General features: G+C 48.8%; 1 protein-coding gene across 6 annotated transcripts in view; it reads left to right on the top strand.

The window, feature by feature from the left end:
- Nucleotides 1–19,535, top strand: part of LOC102368098 (myosin-7B) — a 61,804-nt gene that overhangs the window by 19,285 nt on the left and 22,984 nt on the right. For all 6 annotated transcript variants that reach the window (XM_025195157.1, XM_025195156.1, XM_025195158.1 and 3 more), the window contains 17 exons: nt 501–604; nt 1,362–1,500; nt 2,697–2,815; nt 3,830–3,979; nt 4,286–4,456; nt 6,670–6,849; nt 6,939–7,071; nt 7,975–8,051; nt 10,076–10,163; nt 11,248–11,365; nt 12,068–12,191; nt 13,287–13,423; nt 13,955–14,210; nt 16,268–16,510; nt 17,057–17,233; nt 17,677–17,822; nt 18,545–18,635. In XM_025195157.1, the coding sequence (XP_025050942.1) occupies nt 501–604; nt 1,362–1,500; nt 2,697–2,815; nt 3,830–3,979; nt 4,286–4,456; nt 6,670–6,849; nt 6,939–7,071; nt 7,975–8,051; nt 10,076–10,163; nt 11,248–11,365; nt 12,068–12,191; nt 13,287–13,423; nt 13,955–14,210; nt 16,268–16,510; nt 17,057–17,233; nt 17,677–17,822; nt 18,545–18,635 (2,453 nt within the window). The remainder of the gene's footprint in view (nt 1–500; nt 605–1,361; nt 1,501–2,696; nt 2,816–3,829; nt 3,980–4,285; nt 4,457–6,669; nt 6,850–6,938; nt 7,072–7,974; nt 8,052–10,075; nt 10,164–11,247; nt 11,366–12,067; nt 12,192–13,286; nt 13,424–13,954; nt 14,211–16,267; nt 16,511–17,056; nt 17,234–17,676; nt 17,823–18,544; nt 18,636–19,535) is intronic.

Here is a 19,535-nt window from a genome sequence, read left to right as displayed (position 1 = left end):
GCAGGGTGCCAGATCTAGCACAGTGTGGCAGCAGGGCCCTGCTGAGTGTAGCTGCCTTGTAAGCAGTGGGTTCTGTGGTAGGCACGAGGGCCAACCTCATGAAACAGGTTGCACAGAATGCAAATCTCAAGGGACCCTGGGCAGTATCAAACAGTCCAGTGCTCCTAGCTTTTGTTCTGAACCCTGCCATCTGCCCCCTCTGGATCTGCTGCTGAGCTTCATGGCAGGATTGTTAGGGCAGAGGCTGAATCTCCTTCAACCTTCAAGAATGCATTTGCAAGATTGCAGTAAGCACAGCTCACACCCCATGTCCATAGGCAGAAAGCTTCCCTATGGATTCAAAGCTGGGACTATGTCCACAGGCAGCAACCTGGATATGCTGGGCCTGGAGTCTATGAGGAGGATTAGTGGCTGCCCAAGTCTCATGTATAGTGTGCTCTGGGAATACTGGCCAGGGTCTGTGGAGCAGAATGGCCTTACTCACTATTTTTCCCTCACAGACATGCTGCTGCTCTCTCTCAACCCCTATGACTACCACTTCTGTTCACAAGGTGTAACAACTGTGGACAACCTGGATGATGGCGAGGAACTCATGGCTACAGATGTATGTACATTGCTTCTGAGAGAGAGAAATGGGGGTGGGAGCAAAAGCCAGACAGAGGGGAGAGATTGTGGGAGCGGTCTTTAGATAGGGTAAGAATTAAAACCAAAACAGTTTTGCATGAAACTCACAAACTTTTCAGTTTGGGTTTTTTTGACAGAACCAAAATATTTTTATAACAGGAAGCAGGCACTTTTCACCACAAGAACCAAACAAACAAAACATAAGTTTTCCACTGAAAAAGTTGTGATACAAAGTTTTCCAGAATTGCCAGTTGTTGCAAGCTTATTGATTATGTTGCAAGCTTGCTCTCCATCATCTATTTTTCAAGGTCCTTTTCCTGGCATTGGGTGATTGCCTGAAACTTTTGGCTTTCATTTTTTTAGAGTAAATTTCATTCTCATGATTATAGCAGTAAAATGAAACCATTGAAGCACAGGAACCACAAAGGGTCAAAACCCAGAAATGAAGTGCCAATCTCCCAAATTTATTGTTGTTCAGATCATTGCATTTCTTTTACGCCAGTCTCATGTTTTCGGGGGAGCCTGAGTCATGGCTTTGAACCTGTGGGGTGGCCTATGTAGCTCAAGGGATGCCTTATGACAGGGTGACTGAATACGTTGAACCATCTGCACTACAGAGCCTGGACCAGGCAATTAGTGTGCTGTGAGGGACTGCATGTCAGACTGTCAAGCTTCCTGCTGGGGATTGGTTTTGTGATAAGTATAAATTTGCTTACCCTGCATGTGTTACTTTGCAGCATGCCATGGATATCTTGGGCTTCAGCAATGATGAGAAGTATGGCTGCTATAAAATAGTGGGAGCCATCATGCACTTTGGCAACATGAAGTTCAAGCAGAAGCAGAGGGAGGAGCAGGCTGAAGCTGATGGCACTGAAAGTGAGTTTGCTATCTTGGCAGTTTTGTGCATCTAGGTAAGGGTGGGCAAGCACTGCCAACCCCCACCAAAATGCATGAACTCCTCCTACTCTCAGACAAGATAGCACAGAGCTGGGCCAGAGCTTGGCTCTCCTCTTGGTCTACAAGGGGGTACAAGGCTATGATCTCAAAGGACAATCTTGTGTTAGCAGCATCACATCTTGGTGCACAAACTGGGATCTTCTTGGATAATTCTGTGGAGGATTGGAGACTTTTCCAGACAGGTTCCCCACACTGTTTGAGAAGAAGCCCATTGGCACTGGCAGATGCCGGTCCTGTGGGTACAGTGGGAGGATGCAGATGTAACAGTGACAGGCATAAGGCCAGAACCCACAAGGAAGGCTTCTGGAATCTGCCAGTCCAATGAGCATAAGCAAAAACACAGAGGGCAAATACAGAGGGAAAGAAGTATGAGACTCACTTCCTGCTTCTGTTATTTACTGGCCTTCTCCCTTATTTCCTTCCTCCCCTGCCCCCTTTAATGGACCTCATCTCATTAACATGAGTCAGTATCTACTGAATAGGTGCCACCTTACTCAATGGATGAAAGTTCCAACAAGAGTCCTTGCTGCTGGATGTGCAATCACTCATGGAATTTCTCAGTATTATTAATTTCTTTTATTAACAAGCTAAGAAAATTCCAGGTAAAAGATGAAAGATCATAAAGGCTGCAATGTGGCACACTTAGCAATCCAGAAATGAAGGTAGCATATGCAACCTTAATTCTGCCCCCTTGATCTTGGGCATTATGATGCCAGCTCTACAACAGTCACATGCTAATATTTGCCAGAGTTGTTGTGCAGAGTTGTGTACTCTGTACAGCTGCAATAGGAGGGATGAGGAGGAAGGAGGCATGCATCTTGCCACCAAACTGTGAGGATTAAAGTAAACCTAGTAAGATGGACCAAATCTTTTGGAACAGTTTCTCCGAATTGGTAACACCTCAGTAAGGAATACATGCAACAACAGTCCACCTGTAAACACCCCCCACACAGAATGCCTCTTTACGTCACATGACCAGAGGAATAGAGGGTAGGTGCTTCACCCAGTGAAAGCCAGCAGACTTTAAAGTCCTCTGTACTCTAGGAGTCCACATTCATTTCTTGAGTATGCCTGTCCCAACGCTGGCATCTTCATGGTTTGACACTGCATTGCAGGTGCTGACAAGGCTGCCTATCTCATGGGAATCAGCTCAGCTGATCTCATCAAAGGGCTACTCCATCCCAGAGTGAAAGTAGGAAATGAGTATGTGACCAAAGGTCAGAATGTTGAACAGGTGAGTGAATTGCGACTATAGTTCCTGCTTACGGTGTTACCTAGGATCTCAGCAATATGTACCCAAGAGAGTCATGACTTCAGGTGGCATTCCCAGTGGAAGGCACTTGGCTTTAAAATTCACCTTCTCTGGTGGTCTCACAGAGTCTGACTTTGGGAGTCCCAAGACCATGGGGTAAAATATAGATATGGCTTTTCAACAAAGTACAAATGGTTTTCATCAATGGTACAGATCATTCCTTGTTATTATGCTAGAGAAGTTAAGGAATATGGTGGCTTGATGGCCAGATAGTTTCAGACATTGCATTTTATAGACATGGGTCAAGGTTATAATTTTGATTCAAACTCTCTTGAACGGCAGAGAGCTTGGGCTCAAATTTCTGATCTCTCTAGCTTGGATCCAGACTTTGGGAGAGACCTCGTTTTTGTGGTTCTGTTTCAAATACAGGCAAAATCTCATGAGAATTTTGGTTTAAGATAGTGGAAGCCTCAACAAAACAACAGCTCATTGGGAGCTGAAATATTGCAATTGCAGCTTGTGAGATTTCAGCACCATTGATGGACCCTGAAACTTGGCCTGCGTTGTGAGTTAGGCCTGAAGGCCAGTCCTGTGGTAAACTTTTCAGACATGTTTATATGAATGAGGAGCCTAAGTTTCAATTTCAAAGAATCCTGAGTCTCATAATAAGTCACTGGGACTTTGCTTCCTAGATCACTTGGGTGCTTATGAAAATTTCACACCAGATCTAAGCTCCATTCCAATATCTTCTCAGCTGGCTGCATGTACCCTTAGGCAGGACAAAAAGGCACAATATAAGGGGCAAGAACACAGAACACATCCTAACTTACTGGCTGCAAACATGAAAGGTCCTTGATGGGAATAGTGATTTCCCTTGCTGTGGCTGGCTTTCCCCCTCCAGTTCTGAGAGTAGCCAGTCTGGCTAGGTGTAGAAAGAATGAAATCTTTTGGAACCAAGTACTTCTATGACAAGCCCTTTCTCATTTGCACTGACAGGTGGTGTATGCAGTCGGGGCCTTGGCAAAAGCCACCTATGATCGTATGTTTAAGTGGCTGGTGACTCGTATCAACAGAACCCTAGACACCAAGCTGGCCAGGCAATTCTTCATTGGAGTGCTGGACATTGCAGGCTTTGAGATCTTTGAGGTGGGCAGTGGGACATGCATAGTAGCTGTGCAAGGTGCTGGGGTGGCATGTATAGTAACTGTCTGAGATCCCCAAACATGGACAGAGCAGTTACCATGCCTTGAGGGAGCTTTGCTTCCTCCATGAAGAGACAGGTCTCTATGGAGAGTAGAGCCCTTGTGTTAATTCATTTACCCAGAATAACTCCTCTCAGTCTTTAGGAATTACTTTACTGTCATGGAGAGCCAGAGTATAGAGTGGGTTGGTGACTCCCTTGACTACTGTATGCTCCTCCTGTTGAAGCAGAGATTTATTTTATACCTATAGTATAACAGCTTTGAGCAGCTGTGCATCAATTTCACCAATGAGAAACTGCAGCAGTTCTTCAACCACCACATGTTTGTTCTGGAGCAAGAAGAATACAAAAAGGAAGGCATTGAGTGGGTCTTCATTGACTTTGGCCTGGATTTGCAAGCCTGCATTGATCTGATTGAGAAGGTAAGGCATAGGATGCTGAGTCAGGTCAGGGTCTGCTAGCAAGTTCATCTGTGTATGATACAGGAAGTGTTAGATAGGAATCCATTTGGACTGTATAAGCAGGTTTGGGCTCTAGAGGTAACTGTGACACCCCCTAGTGACTACGCAACCCTTACCCAGCTCTGGCTCTAGGGTGCCCTCCCCTTTTTATTTGTCTGCCATGGCTGGTTGTAATTGTTTGATTGGAAGGGAGTCTGTCTAGTGGGTCCTAGAGTGAGCCCTGGTTCCTCTAGATGCCAGCTAGCTCTTCTAGGCTCCTGCTCGTTTCTGCCCTGCCCTCTCTAGGTAGGCCCTGATGACCTGTCAGGGCCCTTCCCTAGGGTGCCCGTTAGCCTTAAGGGCTAATCACTGCCTCCGACCTCCCTTACAGCCATGCCCATACCTTGCAAATAATGACTTTGGTGGGCACTTGGCTCCAACTCAATAGCAGGCCACCTCAGACCCTTGCTGGGGCCTCAGTCTTCCCAGCCTCAGCCCCTTTTCTTTTGCTAGTTCCCTTAGCCTAGGCCTACTGTGCCTGACCTGGCTTCTGGAATCCAGCCTTTGAACAGCTAATCTGGTGTTTTTGCCCCATTCTGGGCAATACACTTGCTGTGCCTGCTTAGGTTCCTGGGATCCCTGGCCCTTGTCTCTGTCCTTTTTGTGTACAGGACCCCTGACCTTGGCTCCATCTTTCCTGGTCACTGGGACCTTGGCCCTTGCCCAAGTTAGGTTTCACCCTCTCTCTCCACTTTAATTCCCTCTCAAGTCTAAGCCTGTGGCATGCCCTGGCTTGGGCATCATGGCCCCTAGCCAGGCTCTTAACTCTGGCATGCCCCTGGCACCTCACTATGAGTTAAAACACCATGTGCCCCTCAGGCACCCCACCATAGCTTCTGCACACTCCCCTTTCAACCACTCACAAACCACCAGTTGACAGTAACCAAAGAGTAAGCTTTCTAGCAAACATAAACAACCCCTACCCCCGGTCCAAACATAAGCAATGGCTACCTGCCTGCATAACAAGGCTTCTCCTTACCTCAGGTAATGTTCTGCTGTGAGGCATCAGCACTTTATTTACCTTCCTCAAGATAGCCCCTGTGCCAACTAGGAGAGCTCTTGCCCCAGCAGCCTCCATGGCCAGACTGACTCTCCTGGATCAGGACCTGTGTTTATATACCTCCCTGGCCCTGCTCCTGCCCCCTACCTGTCATGTGCCTCCCCGAGATGCTGCAAGTGTTTCCTGATTCAGTTTCAAAGTGGCTTATTGCTGTTGGACTCTGCTGTGCTTCTGTCTTGTTTCCCATGCAAGGCTGTAGCCCATGGTGCTACTCCAGCATAACTAGTTCTGTGGTAAGTGCTTGCATCACGTAACTCCTGCAGTACCTGTTCCCTGACAGTTCATAATGAGCAGCTTTCTCTACCAGACTCCTGAGGCCCTTTCTGCTGCAGAAGCAGGAGCTCTGTAGCAGGAGCCTTTGGCTCTTTGTTATAGACTGCATAGGACTTTAAGAACCCCTATGCCAAATCAGTCAGCCAGCCAAGCAACACAACATAATAGGTCAGTAGTGCAGTGCATAACAACTCACTCTCACCAGTGTGACCTTTGTTCTACAGTGCTCACTAGGTCCTCTGGAGATTCCACATTCCTGCCTGGCACTTACTGGTTTAGAATAGCTCTGTACAAGTATTTCCACAGCTGGGGAGAAATCACATTGGCAGGGAGCTGACAAACAAGACAAAGTAGGTTTTGAAGGGCCCAAAGTCTCCTGGCTCTCACTGACAGTCTGTGGGAACTGGGAAAAATCCCTTTTGGGCCTGTGAAAATCTGACCCATTCTTGACTCTTACTTGTTAGGGGGAATGCAGCAGGCAAAAGATTTAGGGGAGAATTTCATGCTAGAATTGTCTTCCCATGTGGGATATGGGAAAGAAAGATGGAACTATTTCAGCACAAAAATTATGACAATTTGTGCCCTGGTTCCTACCCACATCACTTTTTGCTATATGCCTGAATGAGGAAACAGCCTTCTTTGACAGACCCTTGGCATTTTCTTGACAGTAGCACAGAACAAGTCTCCTGCTATTCAAGGGCAGGAATGACTATGGTTGTGACTGGAATAGGGTAGAGAGACATGGCAGTCTGTTTCCTGCTGTGCTGAATTCCAACCTGCTGAGGGTACCTTTGTCTTGCAGCCCCTGGGAATCCTTTCCATCCTGGAGGAGGAGTGCATGTTCCCCAAAGCCTCTGACATGTCCTTCAAAGCCAAGCTGTATGACAACCACATTGGAAAATCGCCCAACTTCCAAAAGCCGCGGCCAGATAAAAAGCGCAAATATGAGGCTCATTTTGAACTGGTGCACTACGCTGGAGTGGTACGTCTCAGGCTATTTTCTTTTCCATGGACTGTTTATGCCTTCTGTGCTGGGCTGCAATTACTCTTTCCTTTGTTCTTTCGCACCAGGTACCTTACAATATCATTGGATGGCTGGATAAGAATAAAGACCCCCTGAATGAGACAGTGGTGGCTATCTTCCAGAAATCCCAGAACAAGCTTCTGTCTGCTGTATATGAGAATTATGTGAGTGCCACTTCAGGTAAGATGTAGCCTTGCCTCAGTTTGCCCCTTACACAGACTACGTTCTCTCTGTGGCCATACTTTCATCATCCCTTTGCAAACAGCAGCCTGCTTCAGTTGGCTGGCAGCTCTGACAGTAAAAGACCATCACTTGGTCACAAAGAGGCCTTCTGGTTGGTTGGTTGGTGTAGGGATTGCTCTGCTGCACTGACCTATGGAAGAATGGCTTTAATAGTGCTGTATGGTCTCCTTGCCCCTGGAGTAGGGGTGCTGCAATACAGTTCTGGTGACTTTGGAGACAGATGGTGTCATGTGAATGAAGGGGAATCTCAAAGGGGAGGGCCAGATAAAACCAGCAAGGGTGACAGAAGTTTGTAGTTACCTGTGGGCTGGCTCCACAGTCATGTGTTGCTTTTACCATTTTTAGCAAAGCCTGGGGGCAAGTGAAAAAACTTGAGCTTGGGCCAAGTTTGTTGGAATTTCGCTCATATTTGCACCAAAGGGAACCAGGACTCACTTGCTACTCCATTCTCCCAATGTTGTGTGATAAAGGGAGATTCTGTCCTACACGCTGCTCCTAGGAGAAGATTCATCCAGCTGAGACGCAAGCTTCTGTGTATGTGCTCACCCATCCCCTACATGCAATGCCTTCCCTCCAGGAACTGTTCTCAGGCACTCATAAACTATCTACCACAACTAGCCCTAGGATGTGCTCACACCTCTTTCTCTTCCCCTCACCTATCACTCCCTGGGACAGCTGTTGTACCTCTAGCAGTACCCACAATGGTGTTAGTATCTTCCATGCCCAGTACATATGGCAGGTCATGGTTCAGGAAGGACACAAACCTTGCTTAATTAGATGCTCACAATAGAAGGAAAGAATACTTTATCAACGTAACGAACTGATGTTTCACTCTAACAGAAGATCCACCCAAGTCAGGAATCAAGGAGAAGCGGAAGAAGGCAGCTTCCTTCCAAACTGTCTCTCAGCTGCACAAGGTAAGGGCAACCCCCCATTCAGGCCATGAGGGAAACCTGTTCACAAGTCCCAGAGAGAGCCTATAACAGTTCCTGCGGATAGGCCTGGGTATTTTGGAACCATAATAGAGAGGAAAAAGCTCAGAGGGTGGGTTTTTTTGGAGCTTGGTCTCAGCATCTCCACCCATCAGGCAGTGTGTGGGTCACAGCCCTATTCTCTTGCTGTTTGCTTCTCATCTTTGTGTACTCAGTGAAGGACCCAGGGTCCTAGACTGAGAGGAAAATAGCTTCCTGTGAGGTGAGGCTTGTGCAGTTTCTGTCCCATGATGTCTGTGCTGCCTGGCGCCTGGCAGCTTCTTCGCCATTGAGAGAGCGGCAGTTAAGACTTGCAGTGATGTTTAGATAATGTATTACATGAACATCACTTTAAGTCTGTGCTACTTCTCTCCTCACTCTTGACTGCGGGAAGGACAGCCCTTGGGCAGAAGAAATGAAGGTGGATCTTGCAGAGCTCTGAGCACTCAGCCCCCTGGCTCTCCTGTATTGAGAGATGACTAAGGCAGTTTGCTAGCTCGGGGGGCACACTCCATTGAGCTCCCCAGCTCACAACCATAGCCAAGCTTCTCTGTCCATCTTTGAGCCAAGGAAGCAAGGGGAGTGGATTAGAAATAAAGCCATTGGGGTTTCCAAACATAAAGCCAGATCCTGCAGTAACAGTTTCACACTGCAGTGATGGGGGCGGTGCCAGCAACTCTGTTAGCTCCAGAAGCAGAGGACATGCTTCTGAGCTGAAGTCTCTTGGGTCAACTCATTTCTGGGATGTTTTCCTGGCTTTCTTTCTCATGAATAGTTCAAAGTCTCAAGGGAATGGCTTTTGCCTTTGACAATCCTAGCACTGTGTAACGTAGCTGCTATGAGATGTCTCTTTTTAGTCTGGGAGAAGAATTCAGCCTCTGGTGGCAGAACAGAGGTTGCCTTTCTCACAAGAGTGGTGAAGTCTCATCAAGTGAGCTTGGGCTGGTTCTTAAAGTGAAAGGAAACCCCAGATACTAGTATCATGTTAGCTCCCCACTCCACACTCTGAATAAGATGAGCTGCACCATGTGGGCCCATCCCCTCCATCCCCATGTACCCTCCAACATTGCCAATTTCTTTCACTGTAGTGGCATTGTGTAACAAAGTTCACAGGGGCTACCTGGTGGTTTGAGAGGAGGAGGCTGCCTGAGCAACGTGGCTGGCTCCTTCCTCACACTCCTGGGGCCAAAGGCAGGCAACAAATGGAAATAAAGTTTGTAGCTTCCTCTTCATGCCCACTCAAACATATGAGAAAACCATTATTGAAAGCAGTGCTGTCCAGTCCAACAGCTATGCTGTGTTCAGGAGGACCCCAGATGAGTGCCATGTAGTGCTTCTACAGGGCTGCAGCCCTCTAGTACATCTCAATGGAACAGAATTTGGGATGTTGGAAGGATACAAAGTCCCCAGATTAAAAAGTTATAGCAGGACTTTAACATTCCAGGATAAGATTAAGTTTTAGTAGCTGAAGAGCGAGCGATAAAGAGCTAGAAAATGAGGATTGAGGGGCATTGGTAGAGCTGCGGTGACCAGCAGATCAGGCTTGAAGGGTACTGGCAAAGCTATGCATGGGGGTAATCCCAGGCAAGAATAGGGAGGTAAAGGTCAGGATTGAAGGCTGCCTGCAGATTTTTCCCAGCACTCTTAGCTCTCACTGTCATTAACTTTACAGGAAAAATTCCAAGGAGATGGTACATCACCATCACCACCAAAGACTGTGCTGATGACATTCAGCCCTTTGACAGCCCTTTCCCAAGCGATCCAGGGACTCCACAGGGCCCTGACATGGGCTCAAATTAGTACTTGTGCCTTGGTTAGAGAAGGACAGACCATCACTGTGGAGGTTATTAGTGAGAAATGACAAATAGCCTCTCTGCTTCCACACGCTGTGGTGGGCTGGGCATGAGTGAGCTTCAGTGCATGGTAGGGCAGCAGGACCTTCCATCTCATCCTGCCTGTCTGCTCTACAGGAGAACCTCAACAAGCTGATGACTAACCTGCGTGCCACCCAGCCTCACTTTGTCCGCTGCATCATCCCCAATGAAACTAAGACCCCAGGTAGGCACCAGCAGGGCTTTGGGGCAGATTTGGGACAGGATTAGTAGTAGTAACAACTCATGGTCATTGTTCTTGGGCATGTGGCATGTGTATGTAGCGGGCATCCCCTAGACCTCTTGAGATTTCCATCCCCACCCCTCTTCACATCTCTTTTTCCCTTACACATGAGCCCTTTCCACCTGAGAATTGATTGCCATCTCCTGCCAGGAGGGGACACTGCTGGGCACAGTAGATACACCACTTCCTGTGCACCAGTGCCTGGGGCTGGCCTGAAAGGAGCAAGAGTCCCACTGCATCTGCAGAATCCTGGACTGCAAGAATTTCAAGGAACTCAAACTCCAGGGGTGTCTGTAGATGTGCTGCGGGGCTGCTTTGATGCACTGTAATTACAGCACGTCAGAGCAGACTTGATTAATTGAATCTGCTGGAGAATGGTAATTGCCGTGCTCCAGCCAGCCTCTGTGTCTTGTGTATTAGCATCTGCATGTTCAAAATGATGGCAGGGGGGACCTTAACTAAAGCTCATCAAATGAGCTTTAGTTCAAGTGCCCCCACTGCCATTTTGAAGTGTGGGGACACTAATACATGAGCTGCTGTGGTGCTTTAATTAGAGTGGCTCTCGGAGCTGCTCTAATTAAAGTGACCCCCCTACCCCAGCCCTGAAGCATGTGTAAAAGTGCTCCAGGAGCCTAAAAGCAGAAAGCACGTCATTTGGAGAAGCCTTGGTTAAAGCTCTTCACTTGGCATATGCTGCTTTTACCCTGCCAGGGTCTTCTGCCAGCAAATGGAATGCAGCTACCTTCCTGGCTAGAAGTCAAGCCCTGTTCCAGTTCTCTGAGCCTTTGTTCTGTCATGGGGCATAAATGAGTCCCAGGTAGCACATTCTACCTCCCAAGCCATAGGGAGGTGCCCAAGCCACAGTACAGGGATTTTATCCCTGGGCCAGAGGGCTGGGTAAGACCTTATTTCAAACAGGAGTCATTTACAATCTTCAGATCAAGGTTCAGCTGTTGACATGCCAACCCTGTATATTTTGGGGTTTGTCTTGGGCCTGCATCAACCCCTTGCCTTCTCTTTCCTGCAGGAGCCATGGACCCCTTCCTGGTGCTGCACCAGCTGCGGTGTAATGGTGTGCTGGAGGGCATTCGGATTTGCCGCAAAGGATTCCCAAACAGAATCCTCTATGCTGATTTCAAGCAACGGTACTTCTCCCCCTGCCATTTTTGGCATTTGTGGGGGCAGGGAAGAGATTATTTCCATGCTCTTCTCCCAGGATGAGCTGGTTCAGCCAAAACCACAGTAGGACATCTCAGCATGTGCTGTTCCCAGCATGCTCTGTGGCTGGACCTTTGGTGCATGGACCTGGGGTGTGCCTCAGAATTTGCTGATGGGACACAGCGAATGGGCATACCTCAGAGCCCTGTCTGCCATCCGCAGGGTGATATTCAGGACAAGGGGCATAGAGACCAAGAGTCTACTGTCTTGGGGCTGACAGTGTCAGTTCTCACTCCAGAGAGAATGTGGCCCAGACCCACCGCGTCAGGTGCACAGAGCATGTCTCTGAATTCTTTCCCTGTTCACCTGGGCCTTGCTGTACCGTGTATCTGAGTAAGCCTCAACCAAACCTCAGGCACAGTCTTCCACCCCCTTGAGCTGGACCCGACTCCTTACTGTGTGGAATCCACTTGCTGTATATTCCTCCTTTTTGAGGCCATAGTTGTGAATGGGCAGGGCCTGCTGGGCAGCCTCATGGTGCCCCAGTGCTCTCTGGGTCCAGAGTGGCCATACCATGTGGTGCAGAGACCTGTTTTTTGGGTTGGGTTGGTAACAAGGAAAGGGAGGAACTGGCAGCTCCAGAACAAGGGCTTCCCTCACATGCTACCCACCTTTGCATGTTTCTGCAGCTATCGTATCCTGAATCCTGCTGCTATTCCTGATGACAAGTTTGTGGACAGCAGAAAGGCCACAGAGAAACTGCTGAGCTCCTTGGATCTGGACCACACACAGTTCAAATTTGGTCACACTAAGGTGAGAGAGGCCTGAGCAGTAACAGGAGAAGGAAGCACTGAGCTAAGGAAGAAGCTGTAGAAGTGAGGAAAATTAGGCAGGACAGTCCTCTGCCAGGGGGTTGAAGTAAGAGAGCCAATCTTCCTCTGCCACCTCCAGCTCACTCTTCTCTCTACACTCTTCTCTCTGCTTTTCTCTTCCCACTGCACAGTACCCGCCAGTATGGTGCAGTCCTGGTGGAGTATGAGTTGTCTCTGACCCTACTGCACAGTAGCTCATTGCTACTGTTCAGTAGTGACAGCATCATGGTTAGTGCCCGCCGATGCTACATTGCCATAGCAATGAGCTACATCACTGTAGCTTGTTGCTATGGTGACATAACATCTTGTATAGACATGCCCAGTGATACTCAGCCCCTCTGGAGCTCTTGGTGTGAATCCCGTCTTCTCTATGTAGTGTCAAGAGAACATGAAGAGGACCTCCTGCATGTCTCACTTCCCTGCCTCTTCTTGGCTCCTATAGGAACTGCTAGGTTGCTTGTAGGAAGGGGGTAGGATGTGGATTGCTGTGTGGAAGCTGAAACCAGCTGAGGGTGGTGTATAGGAAAGGCAATGAAGCAGGCTGCAGAGAAAGAGAGGCATCTGGTGGTGGGAGGAGATTCCATTGTGGATGGGTTCCTCTACCTGGGAGCCCATCCTTATTTTAGCACACATTTCCGGCACTGAACACCCCAATAGCCTGTCCTGACAATCAGGGACCACCTGCTGCTGAAGGGGCTACAGTGAGCTAGTGCTTTGGGCCCAGTCTATGTAGCTCCAATAAGATGAACTCACAAGATGACGAAATGGTGAAACTCCAGACCAGCTGAGACTGCTGCAGACCTCAAGTGCCTGCCACAGCCACAGAGACATGAGAAGCCCAGTGCAGGGTTGAGATGATATAGTGGCTACTCTGTGTCACACCCCTTTACAGGTGCTTGGGTACCTGTTTTGAGCCAGTGACAGCCTGACACAGGTCTCCTGAGCTCAACTGTTGGTAATGCTCCATTGCTTACAGCCAGGGTTTCTGTCTCTCTTTGGGTCCTAAATGCCTCCTCTCTGGTTCCCTTGCCTGCAGGTGTTTTTCAAAGCTGGCTTGCTGGGCCATTTAGAGGAGATGCGAGATGAGCGACTGGCCAAAATCCTGACAATGCTGCAGGCCAGAATCCGTGGGCGGCTGATGCGTATTGAGTATCAGAAGATCATCAGCAGGAGGTGGAGTTACTGGGCCAGCATGGACTGCAATAGTACTCACCCTTTGTCGCCCAGCAGTCCATGACAAACCTTCTGCCATGCCCCGCTGGTTAGACACACCCATGATGGAGCTGGTCTGAAGGAATGTTGTTTCCTTAAGATCTGAGAGTTGCTAGAACTGGGATGGTTCTTACAGAAAGTCCAATTTTGATCAAGGGTTGATGAAACCCTGGTTTCCTACCAGCTCACCCGTCCAGCTTTTTACCAGCTTTCTGGGCAGGCTGGTGGGGAACCCAAACTCCCAGGCTGGCAACTCCTCAGCAACCCAGACCCCTGGGTTCCTGGCTCCAGGTCAGCCCCTTTACAGATTGCCTTTGAGCTGCAGCAAGGGCCAGATTCTCCCAACATCTGCACCCAACATACACTGAGCTCTGTGAAAACCTACCCTTAGGTGGGCTTGTTGGTGCAAGTGGGACCCTTTCTCTGTGACTCCTCAGGGTGGAATATAGGCAAGATGTCTGTGTGGCTGAGCACACTCCTCTTTTCCCCCAGGGATGCACTCTATACCATCCAGTGGAACATTCGTGCTTTCAATGTTGTTAAGAATTGGTCCTGGATGAAGCTCTTCTTCAAGATCAAGCCCCTGCTCAGGTCAGCTCAGACGGAGAAGGAAATGGCTACCATGAAGGAGGAGTTCCAGAAGCTGAAGGAGGCTTTGGAGAAGTCAGAGGCTAAGAGGAAGGAGCTAGAAGAGAAACAAGTCACCATGATTCAGGAGAAGAATGACCTGGCTCTCCAGCTCCAGGCTGTAAGTGCCTTGTTTAGGCACCTCCTCCTCCTGAAGTGGTATGGGCTCTGGGCAAGCAGCTTTATGGGGAGAAAACCAGTGTAGTCATTCCCCAAGAGATGACCCACATAGGCTAAGAGCAAGAACTCTGCTGTCTTTCTGGCACCATGGATAGCAGAGGGCTCAGACAAGGAATTGCCACTGGACACAGGAGTGAGGCTTTGGATAAATACAAGTGTACCTTGTCATGGTTTATGTCAGTGTTGTATACTGGTGTAAGTTACACTGAGATCAGGAATACACATATGGGCATTGTAACAGGCCTGTTTCCTCAAAGTCATTTGGAGCCCTCTAGTGGCCCACTGAGACCTGTTTAAGTACCTTGGCTGGGTCCCATCAGTTGTTTCCTTCACTTGTTTGCCACAACTTTGATGTTATTAGGAACATTTGGTAGACTGCCTTCCAATAACTCGGGTGTGGCTTTAAGCCTCCTGCTGCACTCTGAACTATTCACTGGGTTCCTTCTCTCCTTGGCTCAGGTCTCAGACTCTTTTTTTTCTCCTCTACTCAGTCTCTCAGGGCTCTTGCACCCTCTGCACCATCTCCAGGGCTCCTACAACCTCTGCACTGGCTCTCTGGGCTCCTGCAGACTTTACACAGGCTCTCAAGTATTTTGGTCACAGTTAGCTGACCCTTTCATAACCCACTCCTATTTCCCTGGGCCTCTGGCAGCCTGCCAATTCAAGAGTGATCAAAGCCCTTCTGTGTGGGGTGTCTTCCCACCCCTCCCCTTCAGCTAGTCTCATGCCTTGCAGACTATAAACCAGTCCACAACATAAAATATGAAGCTTATCCTTAGGCAGTCCCTCACAGTAGCTCCTTCCTGTCAGGACCTATGAACTGGATTGCCTTGCTTCCCAGGTCCATGAGCTTGCCTTCACCAGTCCTGCAAAGCTTCTGCTCCCCAGGACACCAAGTCCAAGTCCTGCTTCAGTCAAAGTCAGACCAAAACTGAGGATCCAAACCCTGGTCCTAGCATACACCTTCTCCTTCCTGGGCATCTGACCTGAGGTTCCCTTAACAGGGATCAGCAGCTTATTATCAGCCGAATTAACAGACCTGCTGCTACTCTTCTCTGCACGCCTGTCTCCCTCAATAAACTGCTTAGGGTCAGGCCCTTGCAGCTTGCCAATTTAACCCTTTGATGACTGCAGGGCCCTCAGTTCTGCTGTCTGACACTACCCATGAGCAGAACTTGGGTAGCATCTCCCACAGTGTCCTGGAGGCTGATGGCTGGTTCTCCCAGAGCTCTGGACCTGGCAGCAGCCCCTCCACAGTCTGAAGTTTGAAGGTACCATATCCCTTGCCAGGTTTCTCCCCTCTTAGTAATGAGGTCGGGGCTGTATTACAGCATCTATCCCTGGTTAGCAGCATACAGGTGACTATTACTATGCTTCACCAATAGAAGCATGTAATAGCCAGTTTGCCTTTAGCAAGTGGTTACCATGGGTTGAATGCAGACACAGAAAACTTAAGCCAGTGTAACTTACACCAGTAAACCTTTACCCATGATTCTTTCTCCACTGGATTGAGTGAAGTTATTCCAGTTCAGGGGTCTCTGCCATTGGTTCCGGGTTCACAAACACTTCTCCAACCGGCACCCTTGTCTCAGTGCAGAGACAGAGGAATGCCCAGGATCCACAGTTCCCCCAGGGTTGGGCAGTTGGGTGGAAAGCTTAACTGTCTACTGATCAACACTACTCCAGTAGTGTTTGGTCTCTGGGGTGTATCTGTTAATCATCTCCCATCACATGAAGTAATAGCTGGAGGAGAAGGGACAGATTATCCCTTATTAGCATTCTATTTATCCTGCTTCCTTGGGGATTGGTAGAGAGAGGGTGAGAAGGCAGCAGTGAGAAACAGTTCCTTCCACATGACCTGACCGGTTTGGATTTACTCCCCACATTAAGTGACAAGCAGGTGCATCAGCCTCCAGAGTCCAAGAAAACAAGGGAGTAGGGGTGTCTCTCCTCTCCTGGAGAGATGGTAAGCATGTGTTTCCTTGTGCATACTTACAGGAGCAAGACAACCTGGCTGATGCAGAAGAGCGCTGTGACCTGCTGATCAAAGCCAAGATACAGCTGGAGGCCAAGGTGAAAGAGCTGACAGAGCGTGTGGAGGATGAGGAGGAGATAAATTCAGATCTGACCTCCAAGAAACGCAAGCTGGAAGATGAATGTGCTGAATTGAAAAAGGACATTGATGACCTAGAGATCACACTGGCAAAGGTGGAAAAGGAGAAGCATGCCACAGAGAACAAGGTAACCAGTACTGTTGGTGAAAGGGACAGTAGGCAAATGCTGCTGCCATTTACCGGGAGCATGCAGTAAACCAACACCCACTGGTTTAACCAAGAGCAGGGATCCTTCTATGGATGTCCAGGGATCTTGGACATCCATAGAGTGTGAGAGATGAGGCTGTCTTAGATAACGGTGGGTGAAATACAGCTGGACTCTGGGGAAGATAGCATCTGGAACCGCAAAACTTTCCATTGTCCCAGAACACTGTGCATTCTTGGCATCAGTAGGCAAATCTGGGGATAATACTGTGTTTTTCGGTCTGAAAAAAAACTGCCATTTATTTTGCCTCATGTAACAGCTAAATAGTCTGGGCCAAGGAGGGAGCAAAGCAAACACTTTCATAAGCAGAAATGGTTCTGAGGTAGGGACAGGGGTGGGGTGGAGATAGCCATGATGGTGTTAGTCCATTCTGATGTCCAACCAAATATTATCCTGGCTGTTCCTCACTGCCTCACAACCCCAAACCCCCTGGAGTAGCTGAGCTCACTTTTTGTTCTGTCTGCCTAGGTTAAAAACCTGATTGAAGAAATGGCTGCTCTAGATGAGGTCATTGCCAAGCTTACCAAAGAAAAGAAAGCACTGCAGGAGGCACATCAACAGGCCCTAGATGATTTGCAGGCTGAGGAGGACAAGGTCAACACCCTGACCAAGGCCAAAGTCAAACTGGAGCAGCAAGTGGATGATGTGAGTAAAACATGGAGGCAAAGAATAGTGACAGTGATGGGCATCTACTTTGTGCCCAGGAACAGCTTCCTGAAGCACGAATACCCTGTGGGCCTGATGGATGATCTCATGCCTTAGTGCAGGACTGATGGGCTAGACAGTGGATCAATCTGCAGCCCCAGCAAGGGTCCAGTGCTAGTATGGAATGCAAGAGACTATCTGCCCTGATGCAGTTACAGCCGGGTCAAAGGCTGGAGCGTCAAAGGCCTGGATACTTTAGTGGAGAAGCAGCCCAATGCAGAGGGGGTGGGCAAAATGCCCTCTACTGGCAATGCTAGAATTCCCACAACAATGGAAAGGAGACCCCCACTACAGGGGACAGGAAGGATGGGGAAAGAAGGGAAATGCCAAGTGAGCAGGAGGTAAGGTGCTTCCCTGCCTAACTCACCTTCCTGAACCTCTAGCTGGAAAGTTCCCTTGAACAAGAGAAGAAGATAAGGATGGACCTGGAACGAGCAAAGCGCAAGCTGGAAGGGGACCTGAAGCTGACACAGGAGTCAGTGATGGATTTGGAAAATGACAAGCAGCAACTGGAGGAGAAACTCAAAAAGTAAGTGTGTAGCCTGGGGCAATGCCCACAAGCCAGTCCCAGCAGATGCCACTGTCTCAGCCCCCTGCCCACCTTCTCATGGGTGGGTCACTCTCAGGTGCTAGGGGCCTGTGCTCTGTACTTGTCAGGACACATTTTCACATGGGAGATGAAGCCCAGAGGGTGAGTAGTATGTGTGCAGGGAACCTGGGGCAGAGCTGGAAAATGAATCACGTAGCCTGAACACAGGTTCAGAACCTGACCTACATGATCAGGTTTTCTCTTTAATGTACCAGTAGGGCTTTGGAGGCTGCAGAAGAACACTCAGGAAGCAAAGAGAGAAAACTCCAGTGCAGAGCTAGACCTCATGTTCCTGGTTGCTGCTAATGTCACCAGCAGCAGGCATGTTGGCACCAACTTCCACCTCCTGACTGATCAGGACACACCTGTGAAATGGGTTAGCTCCTGACCCTCTTTCATTTACTTAACACATCAACAACCTCCATAGCACCAGGGACATTGCCCAGGGGGCTGGAAACAAAGCCTGCCTGGGAACTGCTGTTCCGGTGCAGAGTTTCTTTGTATATATAGGTTCCTTCATGCTTTGATCCAGGATCAAACACTAGTACCTTGACTGTGAGAACAGTCCTGCACTGGGCCTGGTCAACATACTAGAAGGGGGCTGGCAGGTTTTTGCTGTCTTGTGTCTGCCAAATTGCAGGACTCTTCCTCTTCCTGTGCAGGAAGGACTTTGAAATGAACCAGTTAAACTCAAGGATTGAAGATCAGCAGGTGCTTGAGGCACAGCTGCAAAAGAAAATCAAAGAGCTCCAGGTAAGTGGAGAGAGGTGTCCAGGTAGCACAGGCAGGGAGGTCCTGGAGGAGCCCAGGGGGCTGGTTTGGTGCTGACACAGGTTGGGCTTATGTCCCATGCCTGCCAGATGAACAAGCATGTGGTGCCTGGAGGATGAGGGTCATACCACCCACCTGTTTGGGTCTTCCCTCTCCTCTGACTGGAGAAGTGTTAGGTTATTCCTTCCTCTAAATGAGTACAAGTTTGTACCCACATCTCTCTCACCCACATCTCTCTCACTTAGCTGAAGTCTGCTGGAACAAAGCTCTGCCTGGAGTCTCAATCCTGGTTCAATTGAGTGAGTGGCAGATATAACAGAGCCAGCTGCTGTCTCCCAGGCTGCAGTAGCACAGCAACTCTTTCACAGTGCATCCCCTTGTAGTGCCTGATTACTTCCAAACAAGAGAGGGTTGCTAGTTTAACAACATGAGTAAGAGGCAGCAGCCTTCTGGGCACTGACCTGGTTGAGTCCACAGTACCTCCTCATTGGAGGAACATAGAAAGGGCAAAGCTAGCAGTGCTCTGCTGATGTCATAAACTGAAGCCTAGGCAAAATCTTAGGAAAAGTATTAAATGATTATGAGATCACCACAAGCACCTGTCCCTGCAGCTGTGATTCCACACTTGGAATTGAGCTCTTTGCCCAAACCAAATCCACAACTCCATCCCCCAGATGGACTTTGCAGATGAAGGTTTCATAAATTGTACTCCTTTTTAACAAAGGGCCCAACCAGAACTCCAGACTTTAATTGTCTTGAACTTTGGGGGCAAGACAGAGGATTGAGGCCAGATCTGTACCTGTACCCCAGAGGTGTGGTTCAGACCCAAGTGTCAAACATTTCTAGGCATGCTTTTGTTAGTACTTCTACTCAGTGTTCAGC

The sequence above is a fragment of the Alligator sinensis genome, unplaced genomic scaffold (assembly GCF_000455745.1).
Source record: "Alligator sinensis unplaced genomic scaffold, ASM45574v1 scaffold1315_1, whole genome shotgun sequence".
NCBI classification, from domain to species: Eukaryota; Metazoa; Chordata; order Crocodylia; family Alligatoridae; genus Alligator; species Alligator sinensis.
The sequence above is the reverse complement of the archived record's forward strand: the minus strand, read 5'-3'. Positions and strand labels throughout refer to the sequence as shown.